Source organism: Cetorhinus maximus, chromosome 6, assembly GCF_964194155.1.
Source record: "Cetorhinus maximus chromosome 6, sCetMax3.hap1.1, whole genome shotgun sequence".
In the NCBI taxonomy this organism is placed as follows: domain Eukaryota; kingdom Metazoa; phylum Chordata; class Chondrichthyes; order Lamniformes; family Cetorhinidae; genus Cetorhinus; species Cetorhinus maximus.
In genome coordinates, this window is record NC_135884.1 from 65,993,156 (window position 1) to 66,019,707 (window position 26,552).

At 45.1% G+C, this 26,552-nt stretch overlaps 1 protein-coding gene across 2 annotated transcripts in view; it reads left to right on the plus strand.

Moving 5' to 3' along the window:
- The first annotated feature begins 2,283 nt into the window (after nt 1-2,283).
- LOC144681795 (protein SSUH2 homolog) overlaps nt 2,284-26,552 on the plus strand; it is a 66,463-nt gene continuing 42,194 nt past the window's right edge. The window contains exons 1-3 of one of the 2 annotated variants that reach the window (XM_078543802.1): nt 2,284-2,401; nt 23,788-23,892; nt 25,804-25,882. In XM_078543802.1, coding sequence (XP_078399928.1) covers nt 2,377-2,401; nt 23,788-23,892; nt 25,804-25,882 — 209 coding nt within the window. In that variant the 5' untranslated portion in view covers nt 2,284-2,376. Of the gene's footprint in view, nt 2,402-10,004; nt 10,146-23,787; nt 23,893-25,803; nt 25,883-26,552 lie in introns of those variants that run through there. The other variant, XM_078543803.1, reaches the window with a different exon arrangement.

Below are 26,552 nucleotides of genomic sequence, written 5' to 3' on the forward strand. Positions count from 1 at the left end.
CCTCTCAAGCCAAAGCCTCAAAGCTCCACTCCTTCACTGGGCCACTCGCCCACTGGCCGCTCACAGGCTGGCCGCTCCTCTTCAGCTTCCCCTCCTTTTATTTTCAATCTCCATGCTCTTTTTGAACTGACCTGTCTACAAGATCCACGCTCTTTTTCAAATGTTGAGTGCAAGAGTCCTTTTCCTCGATTCCCTCCTGAGTCATGGCAACTGCGCTGACTTCTCCCAGAATGCTTCAGTCACTTCTCACCAGCGCCCTCTGTTGGATGCCCTTCCTCCTGTTGAGTGCAAGAGTCCTTCTCCTCGATTCCCTCCTGAGTCGTGGTGACTGCGCTGACTTCTCCCAGAATGCTTCAGTCACTTCTCACCAGCGCCCTCTGTTCTTCCTGCTAAAGTCTACAAGTTCACTTTTTCTCATGTTATACTCCTTCTGCCAATATTTTGCCCACTCACGTAACCTCTTGGTCAATTCCATGGCCTGAATTTTCATAATGACAGAGAGAGTCTCTGGCTTAGCCAAATGGCGCTGCGACCTGATTCCAGAAGCCTCGCCCCCCCAAACTCGGCACCCACCATTTTTGCCGGGAGGGATCAGGGCGAGTTGTAGTTTGCACATCCATGGCTCATGGAGACAGCTGCACATGTAAGAGTGCAGCTGCTTTCAGACAGATCCAATTTTTATAAATAGGATGTCCAAAACATGACTTGTGAGCTTTAGACCTTTCAGGAGAAGGTCTAAAGCTGCCGGAGGTCTTTGGAGAGAGAGGCTAGGTTCAGGGACACCTTTGGGAAAGGTCAGGTGCCCTTTGGGAGATGTCAGGTGCCTTTTGGGAGAGTTAAATTGCCATTTGGGATTTTTAAAAGCAGACATGAATGTGTGTAAAAATGGATAAACTTATGGGAACTGGCAAGCTGTCAAGGGAACTGTCAAGCTGATTGGAACTGTCAAGCTGTCAAGGAAACTGTCAAACTGTCAAGGCATTTAAATGTCCTGCCCTTTAAAATAAAAAAAACTATGCTGCAGTTAAAAAGAATCAGTGCTTGCTATTTCATTCTGTCTGTTGACATAAGTCTGAGGATTATTATTATAGGATTTGTGCTGTGTGACTGACTTCATAACTTATCATTATCACAGTGGGGTGCCTGTCAGTTCACAGTTTGATTGATAGCTCCAAGTGGTTATAGAGTGTTTGATTTTTTTTTCTATTCTGTCACTGGATGTGGACATCGCTGCTTGGCCAATCATTGCCCATCCTTAATTGCCCTTGATAAGTTGATGGTGAGCTGCCTTTTTGAACTGCTGCAGTCCATGTGTGTATATGAATACAAATGCTTGTTTTAATAAGGAATATGAACACATGAATGAAATGTTTGTTTTCATGAGGGATAATGTAGTTAAAGGAATGTAAATATAGTAAATGGGTTTTTATGAATGAGGGTGTTTTGTTTTAAAAATAAAGTCTGCAGTAGACACTTAGAACTATTTTACTTCATCTCAAAATGGGTCCTGATGTCTGCCTATGGTGAATACTGGGTGACTTGATGTGGAGGGTGTAAAGGCAAAGGATGGTGGGTGGGGGGCATGGGTTGGCACTAAATTGGCATCAGGGCTGTAAGGGGACATTGGGGCTTCGGTAGATGTGCATAGGTTGGCATAGCATCTATAAAGGGTGTAGGTAGAGTGGCATTGCTTGGCATTGAGGCTCTAAAGGGCCATGGGGGTAGCATGGGTTGACATGGATGGGGCATGGGGAGTGTGAGGGGTGAGGGCTGTTTTTTGTTTTATTGTTTTTTTTTAAAGATGGGTCAAAGTCCAGGATTGCCAATGTGGGCCTTTCACACAGCCTGCCTTCTCACCTGGCAGCCCCTGTGGCTATCCCTGCACTCTCTCGGGATCGGCGGACCCAATTCCTGTTAACATCCAGCCCCCAGAATGAAAATCAAACTGTTTGGGACACAGTCTTCCGAGTTGGAATTGCAGAGCCAAGAATTTTCCCGACTCTGTGATCCTGACTTAAAAGTGAAAATTCAGGCCTTTATATCTTATATAAATGGTTGCTTTTAACGGAGCCCCGGCCCTTCACTGTATTTCCTCTTGTGCTGAAACTCTTTCGAGTTATCAACAGTCACAGATTGCAACTCTTTCGAGTACAATCACAGTTCTTGGTTTCCGGGAGTGGGACATGAACCCACAACCCTCTGATTCAAAGGGGAGGGTGCTATGAACTGAGCCACAGCTGACACCTCTCTTGTGCGGAAGAGGGAGTTGTTGAGTCATTGTCTAATTGGGTTCGGATCAGCTTACTTTCAGTTCCTGATAGTTTCGTTTTAAGTAACCATCATTATTTTCAACATAATTCTTTCAGCTGGTGAATCATGAATCCTCAACAAGCAGAACCATGTAAGTCAACTGCAGTTTATACTTGTGATCACTGCCTTTTTTCAGTGGAAAAGTATGTGTTATTGTTAGTTCTGTATGATCTACAAGGCCACTTTTAACTCACTAGTCTTACCAGCAAAGCCACGGGGCCACCAGTACCAAGGCTGTCAGGCCACGCAACAGGTTTTTCAGGATCTGGATAGTCAGATTACTGTGTGGATACAGCAAATATTTCTCAATGCTCCATACTTCAGGTGCAAAGAAACAAGGTTCTTTAAGGCGCCTTAACCGCACTGAGAAATGTTCCTGAATTGGATCTGATTAGAATTAAAATAATTCCCTCGTTTTTGGAGCACATCTGTTATTTTAGATGGACTGTCTCAGCTCCCAGTAAACAGCTGTTGGAAGACAATGAATAGTATTTTGAATTCCCAGATCTGCTTGTGTAGAATATCAGTTTGGGCTTCAATGCCCTAGTAGGTGTTGGCAAGATTTTAATTTCTGGGTCTTATTTGCAGACTTCTGTGTGGAGAGTAGGCTTAAAATCGGGCAAAAAGTTTTAAAACTAGGATCCTAGTACCCCAGTGGGTCCACAAAGGAATCCTAGAGCATCCACAATGTGATCTGATTTTAGAAAGATTGAATGGCTTGCATTTATATAACACTTTTCATGACTACCAGACATCGCAAAACAGTTTACAGCCAATGAAGTATTTTTGAAATGTAGCCACAGTTGCGATGTAGGAAACGCGGCAGCCAATTAACTGCCACAAACAGCAATGTGATAACAACCAGATAATCTACTCTTTTGTGATGTTGATTGATTGATGGATAGGTATTAGCCTACTGGGGATAACTCCCTTGCTCCTCTTTGAAATAATGCCATGGGATCTTTACATCCACCCAAGCAGGCAGATGGGACCTCAGTTTAATTAAACTGGATCCATCCCTCGGATGCTGAAAAAGAGCCGTACCGTCCTGATCCCCAAAACCGATGACACGGAGAAGCTCAAAAGCATAGACAACTGGCGGCCAATAACAATCGGCCCGATCTTATTAAGGCTCTACACGAAGATCATCGCCAAACGCCTAAGCGACCTCAGTTTAATGCCTCATCTGAAAGACAGCACCTCTGACAATGCAGCACTCTCTCAGTACTGCTCTGGATTGTCAGCCTTGATTTTTATGCTCGATCCCTGGAGTGAGTCTTGAAGTCGGAACCTTGCGACTCAGAGGCGAGAGTGTCTTTGGAGCCTCTGCCATCAGATTTCTGCATTTTCTGTATTTTTAATGAGTTAATTACAATTATCTCGGTTTCTGTATTATAATTCTCGAAAAATAATTTTGTATTAACATCACTGTTTTTTTGTGGGTGACTGACACTTTGGTAAATGGGCCGAGTGGTCTCCTTCTGTGCTGAAACTCTTTCTATGTTTTAAATTTCTGTCTTCAACGACTCTGAGTGGGATAAAAGCAAAATACTGCAGATGCTGGAAATCTGAAACAGAAACAGAAAATGCTGGGAAAACTCAGCAGGTCTGGCAGCATCTGTGGAGAGAAAGACAGAATTAACGTTTCAAGTCCGTATGACCCTTCTTCAAAGCATGAAGAAGAGTCATATGGACTCGAAACATTAACTCTGTTTCTCCTTCCACAGATGCTGCCAGAGCTGCTGAGTTTTCCCAGCATTTTCTGTTTTTGACTCTGCGTGTGGGAGTCTGGTGGAGCCTGTCTGACTTCCATTCCATTTATTTTGGTAATTTTTTGAGGGAGGGCGTTTCATATCGACTGTGTCAACACTTGTAGTTGGTGGAAAGGTTGACAACCACTGTTTTTGAGGCAGAGAATAAAGTAAGGTTTGTGAGATTTGCTGACACTTTTCTTTCCATTCTGTTTTTCATTTCCCACACACCAAAAAGTTTGCCAAACTTTTTGTTTCGTTCTTTGGGCACCATGCCTTTTCATAAAGATGCCCCTTTGAAAACATTACATCTTGAGGTTACAATGGACTGACCTTCCAACTCACCCTGATTCTGAGGGCAACACCCTCATGTTTGCATTGTTTGATACATTCCTTATCTTGCTGGTGCATTTGAGTTTCAAACAGAATAAACAAAGAGTCTCTGCCAAGGCCTGAGATTCAAGGGGCCTAAAACAGCTAAACACTAGCAGATTGAGCTACGATTCACATCTTCAATTCTTGGTTCGGCTCTCACCCTCATCAAAGGCTGGAAGCTTTGCAATAGAGGCTATTTTAATCCAAGAATGAAATCCAGAACAAGAGAGCATAATATGAAATTGGGAACTGGGCTGTATAGAAGTGAAACCAGGAACCTCTTCATCTTACAAAGGGTAGTGAAGATTTGAAACACCCCCAAGATGCCACAATAGGCTATAGAAACTGTGTCAGTTGAAATGTTCAGAACTAGGATTGACAGATTTTTGTTAGGTTAGGGCATCAAAGGATATGTAGCAAAGGTGGGTAATTGAGATTGAGTTGCAGATGAGCCAAATTCTAATTGTATGGCAGAACAGACTTGAAGGGCTGAATGGCTTTATGCTGTTCTCTATGTTCCTGAGGTGTGTGAGGGATCAGGCTCCTGTATGAGAGGTTTGGTATAGTCTGAGGGAGCAGGTTACTGTCTAAGGGATTGAGTAGAGTCTGAGGGAGCAGGATACTGTCTATGGGATTGGGTACAGTCTGAAGGAGTATGGTACTGTCGACAGAATTGGGTACAGTCTGAGGGAGCAGGATACCGTCTGCGGGATTGGGTAGAGTCTGAGGGAGCAGGATACTGTCTACGGGATTGGGTAGAGTCTGAGAGAGCATGATACTGTCTATGGGATTGGGTAGAGACTGAGGGAGCAGAGTACTGCCTACGGGATTGGGTAGAGTCTGAGGGAGTATGGTACTGTCTACAGGATTGGGTACAGTCTGAGGGAGCAGGATACTGTTTACGGGATTGAGTACAGTCTGAGGGAGCAGGATACTGTCTACAGGATTGGGTACAGTCTGAGGGAGCAGGGTACTGTTTACGAGATTGGGTACAGTCTGAGGGAGCAGGGTACTGTTTACGGGATTGGGTACAGTCTGAGGGAGCAGGGTACTGCCTGAGGGAGCAGGGTACTGTCTACAGAATTGGGTACAGTCTGAGGGAGCAGGGTACTGTCTACGGGATTGGGTAGAGTCTGAGGGAGCAGGGTGCTGTCTACGGGATTGGGTACAGTCTGAGGGAGCAGGGTACCGTCAACGGGATTGGGTAGAGTCTGAGGGAGCAGGGTAGAGTCTGAGGGAGCAGGATACTGTCTACGGGATTGGGTACAGGCTGAGAGAGCAGGGTAGATTCTGAGGGAGCAGGATACTGTCTACGGGATTGGGTGGAGTCTGAGGGAGCAGGATACTGTCTACGGCATTGGGTGGAGTCTGAGGGAGCAGGATACTGTCTACGGGATTGGGTACAGTCTGAGAGAGCAGGATACTGTCTACTGGATTCACAGAATCACAGAATCACAGTGCAGAAGAGGCCTTTCGGCCCATCGAGTCTGCACTGACATGTGAGAAACACCTGACCTACCTACCTAATCCCATTTACCAGCACTTGGCCCATAGCCTTGAATGTTATGACGTGTCAAGTGCTCATCCAGGTACTTTTTAAAGAATGTGAGGCAACCTGCCTCCAACACCCTCTGAGGCAGTGCATTCCAGACCGTCACCACCCTCTGGGTAAAAAAGTTTTTCCTCACATCCCCCCTAAACCTCCTGCCCCTCACCTTGAACTTATGCCCCCTTGTGACTGACCCTTCAGCTAAGGGGGACAGCTGCTCCCTATCCACCCTGTCCATAGAGTACCCTGAGACTCGGGAGCAGGATACTGTCTACAGGATTTGGTACAGTCTGAGGGAGCAGGATACTGTCTACGGGATTGGGTAGAGACTGAGGGAGCAGGATACTGTCTACAGGATTGGGTACAGTCTGAGGGAGCAGGATACTGTCTACAGGATTGGGTACAGTCTGAGGGAGCAGGATACTGTCTACGGGATTGGGTAGAGACTGAGGGAGCAGGATACTGTCTACGGGATTGGGTAGAGTCTGAGGGAGCAGGATACTGTCTACGGGATTGGGTAGAGTCTGAGGGAGCAGGATACTGTCTACGGGATTGGGTAGAGACTGAAGGAGCAGGATACTGTCTACGAGATTGGGTAGAGTCTGAGGGAGCAGGATACTGTCTACGGGATTGGGTAGAGCCTGAGGGAGCAAGATACTGTCTACGCGATTGGGTACAGTCTGAGGGAGCAGGGTACTGTCTACGGGATTGGGTAGAGTCTGAGGGAGCAGGATACTGTCTACGCGATTGGGTACAGTTTGAGGGAGCAGGGTACTGTCTATGGGATTGGGTACTGTCATGATCTCAGCAGAGACCAGTAACATTTTAAGTATTTTTCTGAAATCCAAAAACCCAGGTATTTATTAAAAGAATAAATCCACAAGGTTCACTGTTAAAACCAAAGAATGTTACTATTCAAAAATCAAAAAATATGAATACTAATATCTACATTGCCTTAAATAGTCAGTTATGTTAAAGATATTCAAAGTACAGTGAACACAGTTACTTATACTCTAAACTGAACTTAACTCAAATTTCCTTCCTGACCTATTTGACTTCCATCGCTAAAAACTCCAGTCAAATGCTTACCAGAAATTGGAAGATTGGTCTGAGGACTGTTTCAAATAATCATATAAGGATTCAGATTTCTTAGACCTTCCATTTACTTCTGGCAAGGTTTTCCCTTCAAAAATCTCCTCCAACTATCCCCTGGTTATAGACTCACAATTCAACATAGGCGTCATTAGCGTCTTAAGCATGGCCACCTCAGGTCAGAACTATCCCAGTTCTAATGTTCTTTAAATCTGTAGTGTGGCCTTTTGAACCCTCTCTCTTCTCGGCTTGGCTATCCCAGGAGTCCAACTCACTGTTAGAGTCCTTAGTTATCAAGGGTTTTAAACCCTTTTGCCAGCACAAAGAATTTCAGCTGAATTCTGCTGAAAGTGATGATCCCTGCTGCTAGCTTGCTCTAAACCAAACTGCTTGAATGAGATGTTCCCTTCAATAAACTTCTTGTTTACCCTTTGATTTTCTGTTGTTTATCTCCCAGACAGCTTGGTCACCTAATCAGTTCTTAGAACAAGTGGCTTATTACAAGAAATCATCTTCTAGAGAAACATATCCATAAAGCGACTATCATTGCAATGTAAAATATATTCATTTTCCCCCTGAGAAGCACATGTGTCATCACGGTACAGTGTGAGTGACCAGAGTTTAGTGGGAGGCACCAATGTACAGTGCGAGGGAGCAAGGGAGTGGAGTACAGTGTGAGGGAGAAAGGTATGGTGTGCAGGAGAGAGGTACAGTGTGAGAGAAAGGGATACAATGTGAGGGAGCAGGGTACAGTATGAATGTATTTTGATTTTCAGAAATCATTCTAATAGGGTGTCACAAATTAGAGCTCATGGAATTAGGGACCCTCCTTCTCTTCAGAGAATTGTTCAATATCCTTTTGAAAGCATGGTGTGAGGGTGCAGGGTATAGTATAAAGGAACAGGGTACAGTGTAAGGATGTGGTGTACTGTGCGTGAGAAGGAGCAGTGTGAGGGAGAGGGTACAGGGTAAGGGAGAGGGTACAGGTTGAGGGAGCTAGATGTAAGGGGAGGGAGCAGGCTATAGGGGGTGGGAGCAGGGTAAAGTGTGAAGGACAGGGGTACAGTGTGAGGGACGGGAAAAAATGTGAGGGAGCAGGGTATAGTGTGAGAGAGAGAGTACAGTGTAAGGGAGAGGATATAGCGTGAGGGAGAGGGTACAGGATAAGGGAGAGGGTACACTGTGAGGGACGGGGTACAGTGTGAGGATGCAGGGTACAGTGTAAGGAAGCAGGGTACAATTTGAGGGACAAGGGTACAGCATGAGGGCAGGGTACAGTGTGAGGGAACAAGGTACAGTGTGAGGGAGCGGGTCCAGTGTGAGGGAACAGGGTACAATGTGAGGGAGAGAGTACGATGTAAGAGACAGGGTACAGTGTGAGGGAGAGGGTACAGGGTGAGGGAAAGGGTACAGGGTGAGGAAGACGGTACGGAGTAAGGGACCTAGGTACAGGGTAAGGGACAGGGGTACAGGGTGAGGGAGCAGGGTACAGGGTGAGGAAACAGGGTACAGTGTGAAGGACAGGGGTACAAGTGAGGAAGCAGGGTACAGTTTGAGGGATAGGGGCACAGTGTGAGGGATGGGGTAAAGTGTGAGTGAGCAGGGTACAATGCGAGGGAGGGAGTACAGTTTAAGGGAGAGAGTACAGTGTGAGGGAAAGGGCACAGGGTGAGGGAGAGGGTACAGGGTGAAGGAGAGGGTACAGGGTGAGGGAGCTGGGAACAGGGTGAGAGAGAAGGGTACAGTGTGAGGGACAGTGTGAGGAAGCAGGGTACAGGGTGAGGGAGCAAGGTACAGTTTGAGGGGCAGGGGTACAGCGTGAGGACAGGACACAGTGTGAGGGAACAGGGTACAGTGTGAGGGAGAGGGTACAGGGTGAGGGAGAGGGTACAGGGTGAGGGAGAGGGTACAGAGTGAGGGAGAGGGTACAGAGTGAGGGGCCTAGGTACAGGGTAAGGGACAGGGGTACAGCTTGAGGGAGCAAGGTGCAGGGTGTGGGAGCAGGGTACAGTGTGAGGGATGGGGTAAAGTGTGAAGGAGCAGGGTACAGTGTGTGGGAGAGAATACAGGGTGAGGGAGAGGGTACAGAGTGAGGGTCGGGAGTACAGTGTGAGGGTCAGGAATATAGTGTGAGGGGCAGAGGCACAATGTGAGGCAGCAGGGTACACTGTGAGCGACAGGGGTACAGTGTGAGGGACAGAGGTACAGTGTGATGGGCAGGGATACAATGTGGGGGAGCAGAGTACACTGTGAGGGACAGGGGTACAGTGTGAGGGTCAAGGGTACAGTGTGAGGGACAGGGGCACAATGTAAGGGAGCAGTCTACAGTGTGAGGGAGCAGGATGCAGTGTGAGGGAACAGGGTAGTGTGAATGTATTTTGATTTTCAGAAATTATTTACTAAGGTGTCATAAAATTAGAGCTCATGGAATTAGAGGCCCTCTAAACATTTTCGCTTCAGATAATTATCCAATACCCTTTTGAAAGTCATGGTTGATCCTGCCTCCTGCTTAGAACTGTTCATAAAACCAAGCTAACTGTTCTAATTATTATCAGGCTGTTGAACCATGGAATGATTCACTATGGTGCCTCCTTTCACTAGTTTTGTTTCCAATGAACTGCTTAAGTTTCACTTCCAATGAAATGAAACTTTAGCAATCCCCAGTAAAACAAAACTTAAGGCGTTAACCTAATCCTCTAGCTATTCCAAGGTCTAATATAATCATCAATTATCTGCATCACAATATTATTCATATGTCTAATTTCTAACGGTAAATAAAATGGAACAAGTGGATTCAGTGTAATTGGATTTTCGGAAAGCATTCATTAAGGTGCCACAATATTTGAATTTTTTGGATATGAGGTAATATATTAGTATGGATTGAGGATTTATTAATGGCCAGGAAGCAGGCTACCCACGCCCAGCATAAATTAGCCAGGTTACCCTGCTGCACTTTTGCAAGCATTGTTATCAATGGTCAAAGTGTTAATGGTAATGAATAAAGCAGGGCGCTTTTCTGGGATGCAAAGTGAAATAACTAGCCCGGAGTATTCACACACTGACATATGGTAAGTGGAAAGCTTCTCTACCTGTTTAACCTGGCTTGTAATCCATTTAACTGTTCTCTTGCTAATAAATATCCTTACTAATGGTAACTGTTTGGCCCAGTGAGCCATTGCTTCAGTCGCCAAGAGAATCATTGACTGCAATGTTGTAATTAAAGAAGAGGCCAGAGGATTCTCAGTATTGGAGTTCCGTTTTGGATCACTGAATCCAGCTTGGGACTGGGGGTTGAGAGATTTGACTTGGAGAGTAAAACATTTAGGACCCGTGAAGCTTAATCCAGAGGTTGGGATTTTGAGGAAAATCAGCTTGTGAATAAGAGAAAAGATTCACTAAACATGTGGCCCAGTGTTATAATGGACGTGGGAATTGGCCCACCCACATAACATGGTGGCATGGACCCAATTGGGGACGCCGATCGGGTCCTCGCCCACCTGCGCCCGCTCCCACTTCGCCCGCCCGACAGGCAGAAAATTCTGCCTCTAGAAATCAGAAACAAAATACCTTAACAGCATTTTTTAAAATCCATTCATGGGATGTGAGTGTTGCTGGCTAGGCCAGCATTTATTGCCCACCCCTAATTTCCCTTGAGAAGGGGGTGGTGAGCTGTCTTCTTGAGCCACTGCAGGGCATGTAGTGTACCCACAGTGCAGTTAGGAAGTTCCAGGATTTTGACCCAGCGACAATGAAGGAACGGTGATATAGTTCCAAGTCAGGATGGTGTGTGGCTTGGAGGGGGGCTTGCAGGTGATGGTGTTCCCAAGCATCTGCTGCCTGTGTCCTTCTAGGTGGTAGAGGTCACGGGTTTGGAAGGTGCTGTCGAAGAAACCTTGGGAATTGCTGTAGTGCATCGGTGGTTGAGGGAGTGAATGTTTAAGGTTGCAGATGGGGTGGCAATCAAGCGGGCTGCTTTGTCCTGGATGGTGTTGAGCTCCTTGAGTGTTGTTGGAGCTGCACTCATCTAGGCAAGTGGGGAGTATTCCATCCTAACTTGTGTCTTGTGGACAGGCTTTGGGGAGTCAGGAGGCAAGTTACTCGCTCCACGATTCCCAGCCCCTGACCTGTTCTTGTAACTACAATATTTATATGGCTGGTCCAGTTCAATTTCATGTCAATGGTAACCCCCAGTATGTTGATAGTGGGAGATTCAGTGATGTTAATGTCATTGAATGTCAAGGGGCGATGGTTAGATTCTCTCTTGTTGGAGGTCATTGCCTGGCACTTGTGTGGTGCAAATGCTACTTGCCATATTTTGTATATCATAGGCCAGAATGTTGTCCAGGTCTCACTGCATATGGAGACGGGCTACTTCAGTATCTGAGGACTCACAAATGGTGCTGAATCATCAGTGAACATCCACACTTATGACCATATGATGTAGGGAAGGTTATTGATGAAGCAGCTGAAGATGGTTGGGCCTAGGACACTACCCTGAGGAACTCCTGCAGTGATAACCTGGAGCTGAGATGACTGACCTCCAACAACCACAACCATCTTCCTTTGTGCTAGGTATGGCTCCAACTAGCGGAGAGTTTTCCCCCTGATTCCCATTGACTCCAGTTTTGCTAGGGCTCCTTGATGCCACACTCAGTCAAATGCTGGCTTGATGTCTAGGGCAGTCACTGTCACCTCACCTCAGGAGTTCAGCTCTTTTGTCCATGTTTAGACCAAGACCGTATTGAGGTCAGGAGCTGAGTGACCATGACAGAACCCAAACTGGGCGTCAGTGAGCAGGTTATAGCTGTGTAAGTATCGCTTGATAGGACTGTTGACAACATCTTCCATCACTTTGCTGATGATTGAGAGGGGACACGGGGTGATAACTGATTGGGTTGGATTTGTCCTACTTTTTGTGAAAAAGACATACCTGAGCAATTTTCCATATTTCACAATTGGGAATTGTAAGTCTATAGATAACAAAGGCAGGATTTGAATACCACCTTCATGTGAATTCGAACCATATCTAAGCTGATGTGTAAATGGAATACGGAGGGAGTGCAGCACTGTTGGAAGCACTGTTGGTTAGGTGAAACTGTAAAGTGAGATCCATCTGCCCTCTCAGTTGAACATCATGGCACCACTTTAAGAAGAGCCGATGAGTTCTCCCAGTGTTCTGGCCAACATTTATCCTTCGATGGGTTGATTTTGATCAATGTCTTCCAAATTCCTTTCAGTTCTTGTTGATAACACAAAGTTTTCTTCCAGCACTTTCAGAATTTAGTTCACTGGTTGGGCACTTGCCTTTCAATGTCTCTAACAGTGGTTTTGCCCTTTGCCTCTTGACAGGGGTTTTCAGAGAGAGAGCAGATTATAGAGATATGAAGAGAAGAAAAACAGCTAGTTATTATTGTGGAATTCCTGGAATCTTCCACACACAGGAGAAAGAGGTTTTAGGTCTTGTTCCTTTCGAGCTAGGAGCTATTCTGCACACTACTGTCACACAAAACCTTGGTCACCTGTTCAGGAGCCAATTAAAATGCTATTGTCAGGCAGCTCCCTTGGTCTAGGACTCCTTTCCGGCACCTTCCTGTCTTTCATGGCACACTCTGTTCCAGGACTGCAACATTGTATATATCTCTCATCCTGTTCCAGTGGACATGTCTTTCAACTGCAGCCATTGTAATTTTACCAGAGTCCAACAGAAAATAAAAAGATACGTTCTTTACAACTGTCCAACAGAGATAAAAAGCTACGTTCCTTACAGAAGCCTGGTGCTGATGATCGCATGTGCTGCCCAAAGCAAAGTAAGCAAACAAACCTCAAAGTCCCAAGCATAGTGCAACTCGCCAGGTGCACTTCACTTATGTACAGTTGTGAAACATGTTGGCTTGCAATCATGCCAATGTGCCCAAATGATCCAGTGTGGGGGATGAATCGAGCGAGCAGGGTTTATAATGAGATGCTAAAGTATTGAAATTAGGTTCCTGATGTGCGGCGGCTAGAAACGCGGCTCGCCATTGCAAAGAAGGTCTGGAGAAAAATGCAGTGGTTTTTGTCAAGCAGCTCTGAGACGCAGGACTCTGTGTTCTATGGTCCATTTCCAGGAACACACATCAAGATAAACAACAACTGCAGCTGGAGGACCATCAGCTCAGTGAAAGAGTGTCTTTCGTTTGTCTGAAACTTGCTGGTCTTCCAATGCAAAGAGATGTCCCCGACCAAGTGTTGCAAACTGGCACATTCCAAGGTCCAGGACTGCATGCTGAGGGACGCACTAAAGCAACTGAGGGGCAGCCTCCACAAAGGCAGAAAAGGGAATGGTAACTGTCTAAGGCATTTCAGTCATTGTATTTTAGCATGTATAGAGGATTGGTTAATGGAAAATAAAGCAGAGAGTGGACATAAATGGGGCTTTATCAAGTTGGTAGGCAGTGAATAGTGAAGTGCCACAAGGATCAGTGCTGGGGCCTCAGCTATTTACAATCTATATTAATGACTTAGATGAAGAAACAGGTGATGTATCAAAGTTTGCTGATGATACCAAGTTAGGTGGGAAGGTAAGCTGCAGGAAGGACACAAAAGGCTGCAAAGAGATAAAGACAGTTTAAGTGAGTGGGCAACAAGTGTATGGAGTATAAAGTGGGGCAATGTCAAGTTATTCACTTTGGTCGTAGGAATTAAAAAAACAGAATATTTTTTTAAAAGGTGTGATTGATGTTCAGGGAGACTTGGGTGTTCCTTGTACAAGGAACGCAGAAAGTTAACATGCAGGTGCAGCAAGCAATTAGGAAGACAAATGGCATATTGGCCTTTATTGCAGGGGGATTGGAATATAGGAATAGAGAAGCCTTGGGTGTTCCTTGTACAAGGAACGCAGAAAGTTAACATGCAGGTGCAGCAAGCAATTAGGAAGACAAATGGCATATTGGCCTTTATTGCAGGGGGATTGGAATATAGGAATAGAGAAGCCTTGCTACAATTGTACAGGGTTTTGGTGAGTGCATATCTGGAATACTATGTGAAGTTTTGGCCTCTACATTTAAGCAAGGATATACTTGCATTGGAGGCGGTACAGCGAAGGTTCACTAGATTGATCCCTGGGATAAGGGGATTGTTCTTTGATGAGAGACTATGTAAATTGGGCCTATATTCTCTGGAGTTTAGAAGATTGAGAGGCAAGCTCATTGAAACCTACATAATTCTGAGGGGGCTTGAAAGGGTAGGTACTGAGAGATTGTTTCCACTGGTTGGGGAGTCTAAAAGATAGGGCACAGTCTCAGGATAAGGGACCTATTATTTAGGACTGAGATGAAGACAAATTATTTCACTCAAAGGGCGAATCTTTGGATTCCCTGCCTCAGAGGGATGCTCCATCGTTGAATACATTTAAGGCTGGGATAGACAGATTTTGGGTCTTTGAGGGAATTAAAGAATATGGAGAGGAGGTGGGAAAATGGAGTTAAAGCCCAAAATCAGCCATGATTGTATTGAATAGCGGAACAGGCTTAACAGGCCATATGCCTACTCCTGCTTTTATTTCTTATTTTCTTGTATGTTATACTGAGGGACTGGAAACTGTGTGGAGCCTCTCAGGCTGAAGGCCTGACGTGGAATGTACATTGTGAATATCAAGAGTATTGAAATTGTATTGAAGCACCTCAGAGTGGGACACTCTGTTTGGATAAAAATTGAATTATTTTGCACTGTCACGTATAGAATGGATGTGCTCCCTTACTTCCCACAATCAGTATGTTTTGTATGGAAACATGTGTGTCTTTTTGTGCCCTTGGAGTGTTGCATTCCAATTAAATAATTCAGCAGCAAGCTTTCGTGGGTTTAAAAATAAAGAAGGTTATTTACTCTTACATACTTACCCCAATTAACACAACATCACATACTTGGTCTCACACATGTACACACACAGACAAACACACACACCCATCGATAAAGATAGTGCACTTTTACAGATTACAGTTACGCAGTCTCTGATTTACAATTTCCAGTCTCCAATGTGATAGGCCTGTGATTTCTCTAATGGATTTGATGTTTTGAAGTTGAAGTGAGAGTCTTGTAAAGCAAAGGGTTCACAGCAGATTGCAAGGTTTCTTGTAGTTGAATATCTAGGAGGTTGATTCTCAGGCGAACTTTGAAACTGAAACAGGTTAAGTGCTTTGGCTGTTTGATGACTTGCAATTAGTTTCAGAGTCTGGTTCTCAGGCTAGCTGATGACAGATGGTTCTGGTGGATCTTTTGGATCCTGGAGTAATAAGGGTGCAGTCCCTGAAACCAGCTTTGATCACATGACCGCTGGGTTAACACTTCTGAGGCCCAACCAGTCTAGTTTGGATGAGGAGAGGCATCATGATACAAAGGGAAGTTGATAGTAGCCAATGAGTTTCAATCTTCCTTTTTGTCCAGTATGAAACATGGAGACAGGCAGCCTGGAAGCTCCATAGTCTTTAGGTGCTGGCCCATCCTTAAACAATGAGATGTGTGAATTCCATGGATGGCTGTAAGGTATCCTAACCTGAATCAATATTTAATTAGGTATTCACCAAAGACTTGATACTGTCTGTAGCCCAAATGCCAAAAGTCACATGATTTGCGGCAGCCATCTAAATAGTTTGTTTGTGTCCAATTTATAAGTATTGACTGAAAGTTCATAATATGAAATGCCCATACTAGGCATGACTGCACTTTCTGCAATATTCAATTTGAAATGTTTTTGCTCTCGAGCTCATTGCCTGACAGAATGTATATTGTAAATATCAAGAGTATTGCAATTCGGGATAAGTGTTTTGAGGAGCCTCAGAGTGGAACATGGTGGATGGAAACAAGTTGAATTCTCTTGTTCGTTCTGTAATTTTCAATTCAAAATGTTCTGTAATGTACTTTTACAAATTTTATAAGTAAAGTGTATTTTTAGTGGAAAAAAATGACCTAAGACCTTCTTACTTACAGTTAAGAGCATTCCTACCATGCCAAGGCTGACAGATATGAAAGTGAGCATTAAAACGAAACTTAACATCTCTTTCAGTCTATTCCTGTTAGACCATAAGACCATAAGACATAGGAGCAGAAATTAGGCCGTTTGGCTCATCGAGTCTGCTCCGCCATTCAATCATGGCTGATAAGTTTCTCAACCCCATTCTCTAGCCTTCTCCCTGTAACCTTTGATCCCCTTGCCAATCAAGAACCTATCTATCTCAGTCTTAAATACACTCAATGACCTGGCCTCCACAGCCTTCTGTGGCAATGAATTCCATAGATTCACCACTCTCTGGCTAAAGAAGTTTCTCCTCATCTCTGTTCTAAAAGGTCTTCCCTTTACTCGGAGGCTGTACCCTCAGGTCCTAGTCTCTTCTACTAATGGAAACATCTTCCCCACGTTCACTCTATCCAGGCCTTTCAGTATTCTGTAAGTTTCAATCAGATCCCCCCTCATCCTTCTAAACTCCATCGAGTATAGACCCAGAGTCCTCAAACATTCCTCATATGTTAAGCCTTTCATTCCAGGGATCGTTCTCGTGAACCTCCTCTGGACCTTCTCCAGGGCCAGCACATCCTTCCTGAGATACGGGGCCCAAAATTGCTCACAATATTCTAAATGTGGTCTGACCAGAGCCTTATAAAGCCTCAGCAGCACATCCCTGCTTTTATATTCTAGTCCTCTCGAAATAAATGCCAACATTGCATTTGCCTTCCTAACTACCGACTCAACCTGCAAGTTAACCTTAATAAAATCCTGGACTAGGACTCCCAAGTCCCTTTGCACTCCAGATTTCTGAATTCTCTCCCCATTTAGAAAATAGTCTATGCCTCTATTTTTCCTGCCAAAGTGCATGACCTCACACTTCCCCACGTTGTATTCCATCTGCCATTTCTTTGCCCATTCTCCCAACCTGTCCAAATCCTTCTGCAGCCTCCCCACCTCCTCAATACTACCTGTCCCTCCACCTATCTTTGTATCATCTGCAAACTTAGCCAGGATGCCCTCAGTTCCTTCATCTAGATCATTAATGTATAAAGTGAAAAGTTGTGGTCCCAACTCTGACCCCTGCGGAACTCCACTAGTCACTGGCCACCATCTTGAGAAGGAACCCCTTATCCCCACTCTCTGCCTCCTGCCAGACAGCCAATCTTCTATCCATGCTAGTACCTTGCCTCTAATACCATGGGCTCTTATCTTACTGAGCAGCCTCCTGTGCGGCACCTTGTCAAAGGCCTTCTGGAAGTCCAAGTAGATAACATCCATTGGCTCTCCTTTGTCTAACCTACTCGTTACCTCCTCAAAGAATTCTAACAGATTTGTCAGGCATGACATCCCCCTGATGAAACCATGCTGACTTTGCCCTATTTTATCATGCACTTCCAAGTATTCTGAAATCTCATCCTTAATAATGGACTCTAAAATCTTACCAACGACCGACGTCAGGCTAATCGGCCTGTAATTTCCCATCTTTTGCCTCACTCCCTTCTTAAACAGGGGGTTACATTAGCGATTTTCCAGTCCTCTGGGACCCTCCCTGACTCCAGTGATTCCTGAAAGATCACCACTAACGCCTCCACTATCTCTTCAGCTATCTCCTTCAGAACTCTGGGGTGTAATCCATCTGGCCCAGGTGATTTATCCACCTTCAGACCTTTCAGTTTTCCTAGCACCTTCTCCTTGGTAATGGCCACCATACTCACCTCTGCCCCCCGACTCTCTTGAACTTTGGGGATGTCACTCGTGTCTTCCACTGTGAAGACTGACGCAAAGTACCTATTCAGTTCCTCCGCCATTTCTTTGTTCCCCACTACTACTTCTCCAGTGTCATTTTCCAGCGGCCCAATGTCCACTTTTGCCTCTCTCTTACCCTTTATATATCTAAAAAAAACTCTTGCAATCTTCTTTTATATTACTGGCTAGTTTACCCTCATATTTAATCTTCTCCCACCTTATTTCTTTTTTAGTTGTCCTCTGTTGTTCTTTGTAGGCTTCCCAATCCCCTGGTTTCCCACTGCACCCGCCACATTGTATGCTTTCTCTTTAGCTTTTATGCTGTCGCTGACTTCCCTTGTCAGCCATGGTTGCCTCGTCCTCCCTTTAGTATGCTTCTTCTTCCTAGGGATGAATTTTTGCTGTGTCTCCCAAATTACTCCCAGAAACTCCTGCCATTGCTGTTCCACTGTCTTTCCTGCTTGGCTCATCTCCCAGTCAATTCTGGCCAGCTCCTCCCTCATGCCTCTGTAGTTGCCTTTATTCAACAGTAATACCGTTACATCTGATTCCAGCTTTTTCCTCTCAAATTGCAGGGTAAATTCAATCATATTATGGTCACTTCCTCCTAAAGGTTCCTTCACCTTAAGTTCCCTTATCAAATCTGCCTCATTACACATCACTAAATCTAGAACTGCCTGTTCCCTAGTGGGCTCCACCACAAGCTGCTCCAAAAAGCCATCACATAGACATTCCACAAATTCCTTTTCTTGGGATTCACTACCAACCTGATTTTCCCATTCTACCTGCATATTGAAATCCCCCATGATCACTGTAACCTTGCCTTTCTTACACGCCTTTTTTATCTCCTGGTGTATCTTGTGCCCCACATCCTGACCATTGTTCAGAGGCCTGTACATAACTCCCATTATGGTTTTTTTATCTTTGCGGTTCCTCAATTCTACCCACACAGATTCTACATCATCTGACCCAACATCATTTCTTGCTATCTATTTAATTTCATTTCTTACTAACAAAGCAACCCCACCCCCTCTGCCAACCTGCCTATCTTTTCGATAGGATGTATATCTTTGGATATTTAGCTCCCAGTCCTGATCCCCTTGCAGCCATGTCTCTGTAATGCCCACCACATCATACCTGCCAATTTCAATCTGCGCCACAAGCTCATTTACCTTATTTCGTATACTGCGTGCATTCAGATACAACACCTTCAGTCCTGTATTTCCTGTCCCCTTTCTCATTGTCATCCCTTTATCTGATTTGCTTGAAGTTAGATTCCTAGTCCTTTCCAAACACTCTGTCCTATTTTGTGTTCTGTGGACTTTAATAGCCTCTCCTGGGCTCTCCTTTCTTTTCAGTTTTTTCATAATTTTCCATGACGTTGAATCCATCCCCCCACACACTAACCTGCTGCTGATTGATCCGAATGTGTTTAAACTAAAGACACCATAATAGATATGATCTGGGTTCCTCAGAGGACTTACTGAACCTAACACAATGGGGTCTCCTCTGCATTGAAGAGACCAAACACAGGTTGGGTGACCGCTTTGTGGAACACCACTGTTCTGTCCGGAAACATGATCGAGCTTCCGGTGGCTTGTCATTTTAATTCCCCACCTTGCTCTCACACTGACAATTCTGCCCTCGGCCCACAGTGCCCTTCCAGCGAGGCCAAAAGTACAAGTTTCAGGAAGTGCACGTCATCTTTTGATTAGGCACTTTACAGCCTTTGGGACTCAACATTGTGGTCAGCAATTTCAGACCGTAAACTCTGTTCCCCCTGCGCCCCCCTCAGCCCATTTTGTTTCTTTATCTTTACTTGTTTCGCTTCTTTCTTTCAGTTAGCAGCACCCCTGCTCTAGGCACATCACGGTATCACATCTTTTGTTTCTTTGTTTCTTGTCCCATCTCCATTCCCTTTGGCCTCGGAAGCCAAACTACTCTGTCACTCAATCCCGCTCAAACACTATTACATCTCTAAGGGCTGAATTTTCCCCCTGTCGGGGGTGGGTGGGTGGGGATGTTGATGGGCGGACACGTGCGGGCGCGCTTCTGATCAGCGCCCCCAATCGGAGACACAGCGCCATTTTACATGGGCAGGCCAATCCGCACAGAAGCGCAATCCGCACGAAAGAGCGCACTCATCTCCCTGAGGCTAAGTGCGGCCTCAGGGAGATAGTCTGCAAATGTGAAAAAGACAAAAATAGTAAAATAAAATTTCCCTTACATGTCCCCTCATGTGGCACATGTCCATAATTTTTACGCAATCTTTATTAAAATTTTTTAAAGCCCACATGAAACCTCATCCCGCCCGTGGATGAGGTTTCATGTTTTATCTATTGCCGCCGGGGCTCCTGGCCTGCCCACCAACCTTAAGGTTGGACGGGCAGGTCCTTTAATTACTTAATTGACCCTGTCAATGGCCTCAATTGGCCATTGACAGGTCGGCGGGCACACAGCTGATTTGGCTGCACTCCAGCCTTCCTGAAAATTTAAACCGGGTGCGGTGACATCGGGAGTTTCCCCTGACGTCATCACGCGTCATTTTACTCGTCAGTGAGCGGGCCCCGCCCTCGCTTGCCGACTCGCAAAATTCTGCCCTAAGGTTGCCTATTTCTGATGAAAGGTCACAGGCCTGAAACATTGGGCACAATTTTCCGCTCGCTTGTGGGCAACATGCCTGAGCGTGAAATAGCATGTGATGATATCGGCCGAGTGTCCTGACGTCATCGCGCACTTGCGTGGTATTTTAGTCGACGGGCTCGTGCGAGAGTCGGCAGTGCGCCCGCCAACATTTAAGAGGCCCATTAAGGCCATTAAAGTATTAATTAACTGCTATTTTTCGCTGTCCGTCCAACCTTTGGCGGGCAGCCGAATTGGCCAGGTGGCCTTTGCATTATTGAGGAAAACCTGATCCACGGGCGGGATGAGGTTTCTCACACTAATTTCTAAAGAAGTAAAAATGTTTTGACATAATTTTTATTATGTTTCTGTTGATGTGAGTGAGTCCTATGCGGGGACATTTTTTTCCGATTTTCAAAACCTTTATTGTTGATTCTGAAATTCTCCAGCTCCCGGAGGCAGCTCTGTGCCTTCAGGGAGCTTTCAGTGAGCGCTCCCCCTGCGCATGCGCAGACTTTTGCACTTGTCCTCCTCCCAGCAGCGCTGAGCTTCTCAACGCACCTCTCATGCTGGCTTGGCCGTTAATTGGCCAGCGTGAAGTCACAGTCAAGGATCGATTGGGTGTGGGTGGGCTGTTTCCCGGCTGCTCCTGGGCCCGCCTGCTGTGCCTGCTCAACAACCCAAAAACCCTGCCCATTAACTCTGTTTCTCTCTCTGCGCAAATGCTGCCAGAACTGCTGATCTTTTTTGCCAGCATTTTCTGTTTTTAGTACAAACAACAGGGCTATTGCCATATCCTTGCTCAATGGCTGACATTAACTGCTCCCTCACACATTCCAGCTCACTCGACTCCCCAGCAACATCCAAGATAATGTCCTTTAAACAGTAGCATTAGGAGATTCCCCTGTCAGGCCCCAGATTAACAGGAAACCGTACAAAAAGGCAGCTGAGAAATCAATTGTTATAATTGTCTACAAAGCCTTTGAGCATGTGAGGGAGAAGCAAAATTACCCATAGATCTTCTCCTGATCACTGCCCACAATAGAAAATGTGCCACAACAGCGGACCAATCAGTATTGGATTCGGTTGCAATATGGTCAAACAATATGTGACCTCGGCTCATAGATAAAAATAGACATGTGGGCAGGGTAGCAAAGGATTGTCAGCACTTGTGGAAATGTAACCCAGTGAGTTCTTGCCTTGTGGAGGAAATTGGGAGTAATTTTAACAAATAACAATTGCTAAAGGACTTTAGTGCATCAAAATCGTTAACAACTGAAGAATCTTGATTACCAGTTTGTAACTGTCTGATAAAGAGACTAAGGCCGGAATTTACTCTCAATTGCACTAAATGTGGAGGTGGGCGTGAAAAAAGACTTTTTCCCCGCCAGCCTCAATGGCGGGTTTTTACGCAGTATTGTCCGCTTCTCACCTCATTAATTATGCAGCCACAGGAAACACGCCATCTCGCTGGGCGGGCGGCTTCTGAATCGCCCGCTACGCCATTACTTCACCATTTCCTCACTCCGGGTGCCATATCTAAACTGCAGCTGTGCACGCAGTTCTCAATGTTTGTAGCCCTGAAAGCCAAGATGAGTTCAGTGATCCGTTACTAGAATGCCTTTTGGAGGTCCGCCGTGATGTCCCCTACCCCCGCTCTGGCCGCAAGAGGTCCAACAATCTCACTGCGGTGGCAGTGGTGGTCAGTGCCAACGCTGCACAGAAGAGGTTGGCCATCCAGTGTAGAAAGAGGATGAATGATCTCATCCATGCAGCCAGGGTATGGCAACCATCTCATTACCCTAAACTCTCACACTCAAGCCCATCACACATTCACTGGCATCTCACTCACTGCCAGTTCAAGGGACATCACCACTCACATTTAAAAAATTAAAGGAGAATGTTCATTCCACAGACATTGAGCCATATCTGCATCATTTGTTTCTTCCTTTTTTGTTGTTACCAATGGGAATTTTTTATCATATTGGAGGAAGAGGAGGGAGCTAGATTGTGTCAGCCACGGCCATGGAAACACTCTCCCCTTTGAGTCACAAGGTTCCAAGTTCAATTCCCCCTCTAGGCCTTAGGTGCAAAAATCTAGCTGACACTCCAGTGCAGGATACTGAGGGAGAGCAGCACTGTTGGAGGTACATCTTTTGGAAGCTTGCTGTGCTCAAATTAGCTGCCGTGTTTCTTACATTACAATAGTAACTATACTTCAAAAGGTACTTCATTGGCTGTAAAGCATTTTGAGACATCTGGTGGTTATGAAAAGCATTATATAATTTGTCTGTTCTTTATGAAAAGAGGAACTCCACACAGGTCAGGCTGTACCAGATTTTCTCTGTGCCCTCATGTGGCTATCTTCACACCAGCATCTCCAGACAGACGTGCAGATTCCTCACTTTGGCAAACGGTTAGCACTTGCAGAGACTCCTGTTCCCAAAGGAATAAAGGACATCAAATTGGATGGCAAATAAGTAATGTGAATATCAAACTAACCGTACTGCTAGATGGTTCCTTGGAAGCAGACCAATCGCAGTAAATGACACTTTAAGTGACATGGCAGTGTAATTAAAAACCAGTGTAGCCTGACTGACGATGCCCACCAATGTATCACTAACCAAATGCGCAGGCATTGCAACATCTACGGTCCCTGGGGATGAATATGGGGAACTAATCTTGACAGTGTCCTGGTCAACAATCTGCCAGTTACCGAGCTGCGCCATGTGCTGCAAGGGCACCAGTAACTACCATCCAGAACTGGGCTAGTACAAGCCGGTTGTAGTGGCCATCAACTATGGCCCAAGCCTGCTTCTCCTTCCTTGCAACTGTAAAGCTGATCTTTGGGACAGCAACAACAGAATCTCCAATTACTCATGACTCTTTGCAACAGCTGAGTTGAGGAAGGAATCCTGAAGGTGAGAGTTTCTTGATAAATTTACTCATTTTGCCATTTTTAAAAATGTTCATCATAAGATGTGGGCATCGCTGGCTAGGCCAGCATTTATTGCCCATCCCTAATTGCCCTTGACACTTTAAATATCATTTGGAAGAGAATGTTGTATGTTCAGTAGGTCTGACAAAGAGGTGCTGAGTCTTGTATGGTTGAACCTTAAATGTTTATTGATAACACATAACTACATACAGGGTATAGTCGAGGCTATGAGCTAACTCCATGCTTGCTTCTAGATGGGTCTCTGTCCAGTCCACAACTGAGTCTAGTCTCAGGTCATGTGTCTCTTTACCTCACACTGTGGGCGGTGTTGTTTCCCAATCCCACGTTAACCCTTGCTATGCCAGATATTCTTATACTAGAGAGAATATGTCTGATGCTAAGCCAAATGTTCTATTTCACACAGGGGCAGCACCTGGAAATCCTCCGATGTCGACTGAAGGTCCAACTGCCCCACCGGCAAGCATGTTGGATTCAGTGGCTGGCTATGAATCAATAGCCATAGGCGGTGGTAAGTGAAGGGCAGCAATTCAAGGATTGATGCTGATTAATTATATGGTGTCATGCAAGCCTGATTGATTGTACCAACCCAAATTAATATTACTATATCTGACCTAAATTTTGTTGAGTTTCAAATGAATTTAGACTAACAGGTATAACAATTGTGAAGGCCTTGGAGAGGGTTCAGTGGTGATTTGCCAGAATGATATCAGGGATGAGGGACTTCAATTATGCAGAGAGACTAAAGCAGCTGATATTGCTCTCCTGAGAAAGCCGGGAAGATCAAAGGGCGATTTATAATAGAGTGGTTCAAATTTATAAAGTGTTTTGATGGAGTAAATAAGGAGAAACTATTCCCAGTGGTAGAAGGACCAGTAACCAGAGGACACAGATTTAAGATAATCAGTAAAAGAATCAGGGGAAGGTTTTTTCACACAGCGAGTTGTTAGGGAAAGGAGTTGTTAGGCAGATTCAACAACAACTTTCTAAAGGGGGTTGGATGGTACTTGAAAAGGAAAGAACTGTGGAGAAACATGGAAAGAGCAGGGAAGTGAGACTAATCAGGACTCTTTCAAAGAGCTTGCACATAGACAATGGGCTGAATGGCCTTCTTCAATGCTGTATGCTCCTAGGAGTGGATGAACAAAGAGTAGGAAAGTAAAAGATTTGACCTCAAGTTTGTTCTAGGAAGCTTGTCTCAACTAGAACAATAGAGGCACCTCATCTGGCCTTGGCACAGTGGCAAAGGGGGTGGCGGGGAGATGTGGGGGGGTTGGTGGGTGGACTGGGGACACAAAACTGATCGCCTGCTCCAGGTCATTTTCCAGTGAACCCAGGTGAAAGTGCATGTGCGGACACTGGGTGAGGGTAGGATAGGATGCAGTCAGCCAGCAATCACTGTCAAAACTTCATAAATAAGCACTTGCCACTGAGATGAGCATCAGAGAGCACTTGCAACCATTGAACCGTATCCCAGCAAGGAATTAATACCTTCAATTATATCATTGCAATCAGCCTTTCCTTGCTCATAATCTAACTGAAGCCCTGCGCATAGTGCTGTAAAAAAAAAAGAATCCCCACTTTTCTAACCTCAAGCTAAAATCAGCAGACTCCCCTGAATAAATGTCTTTGAATACGAATTGTACACCTCATTATCATATGTATGAGAGGCCCTAAGTGACCTGGGCCAAATTTTGCCATATTCCTGTTGAGGCTCAGCCACAGTGCAAGCATCGCCTCTACAAAGTGGGGACGCGGGACTGTCGGGAACTCAGTTGTTGTAGGACGTCTCTTAATAGGAAATCTTTTTTTAAGGAAAGCTTTTGGCCAAGAATTTCCTCCAAGCTGCTCTGTACTCCACCATCATAAATTTGTTGGCAGTGTTATGTAAACCCGATTTACACACAGAAACGGGGTTTTCACTGCACAGAGGACCACCAGAGGCTCTGAAGAAATTCCCTAGCTTGGTTTCTTTTCAGATAATTTTCAGTACTCTTAGCTGCATTTGTATTGGGCATTACTCGATTTTGGTGGGTTTTTTGTACCTTTTTTTTAGATTCCTTGCTAATACTTTTCCTAATTGTTTCTCTGGGTATTCCTTGCTTTGGTGGAGTACCTTATAAAGGATGGTGCAGGTCCTGGAGCATTGTGGTTGTGGCTAGATCATCGGGGGGTGGGGGTGGGGGGTGCGGGCGGGAGGTGGAGGGGGAGCATTAACTCTGTATTTCATGCTCCATATCTAGTGTTTGTTTCAGATTGAGATGCACTTTTATTGACAGGATCAAACCACCGATCACTTGTACATAACCCCCTATAACCCAAGATTATAACAAATATAAAATCAACAGTGTGTACTCGACGTAATATTGACATGATTATGATATTGTGTAATGGAAGAGAATTCTGTCTCTATTTCCCACAGAGGAAAGGTATCTGCCTCCCCCAGTTTATCCAGTGACTATTGCAGAGGGTGGCCAACCACAGCCTGTTCAGCAATGGAGGTGAGATTCAAATCTGAAGGGTATAATCTGGAATTGGTCCTACTGTAGATGATGTGTTTTAAAGGGATAGATTTCATAGCATTACAGTACAGAAGCAGCCTATATGGCCAATCTGGTCTGCACGGGTGTTTATGTTCTACATAAGCCACCTCCCATCCTCTTCATCTAACTCTATTAGCATATCCTTCTATTCCTTTCTCTCTCATCTTATCTATGATATTTGACTTGACCCCACTTTGAGGTGGCAAGTTTCACATTCTAGCCATTCTCTGGATAAAGATATTTCTCCTGAATTTCTTATTGGATTTATTAGTGACTGGCTTATATTTATGACCCCTAACTTTGAACTTCCCACAAGTGGAAATATAAGATCAATTCTTATTCTGATGGCCTTGAATAGAATATTTCTATTCATTTGTTGATGTTTAACCTCCCCCCTCCTTTAAATACCCATGCAGAAGGTTCTATGCTCTGACTTCCAGGGCAAACAGGCAAGTTAATGCCAGGATTCTCTGTGCCATGCTCTGTGAGTGCTGGCCCTGAAGAGGTGTCCGGGGACACTCCACCACTCTGTCTTCCTGGATTAAAGAGCCTAGGCCTGACTCGATGCCTTTGCCCAATTCAGATGCACAAGGCACTACGTGTGACGGAAATCACCAAGGCAAACTAG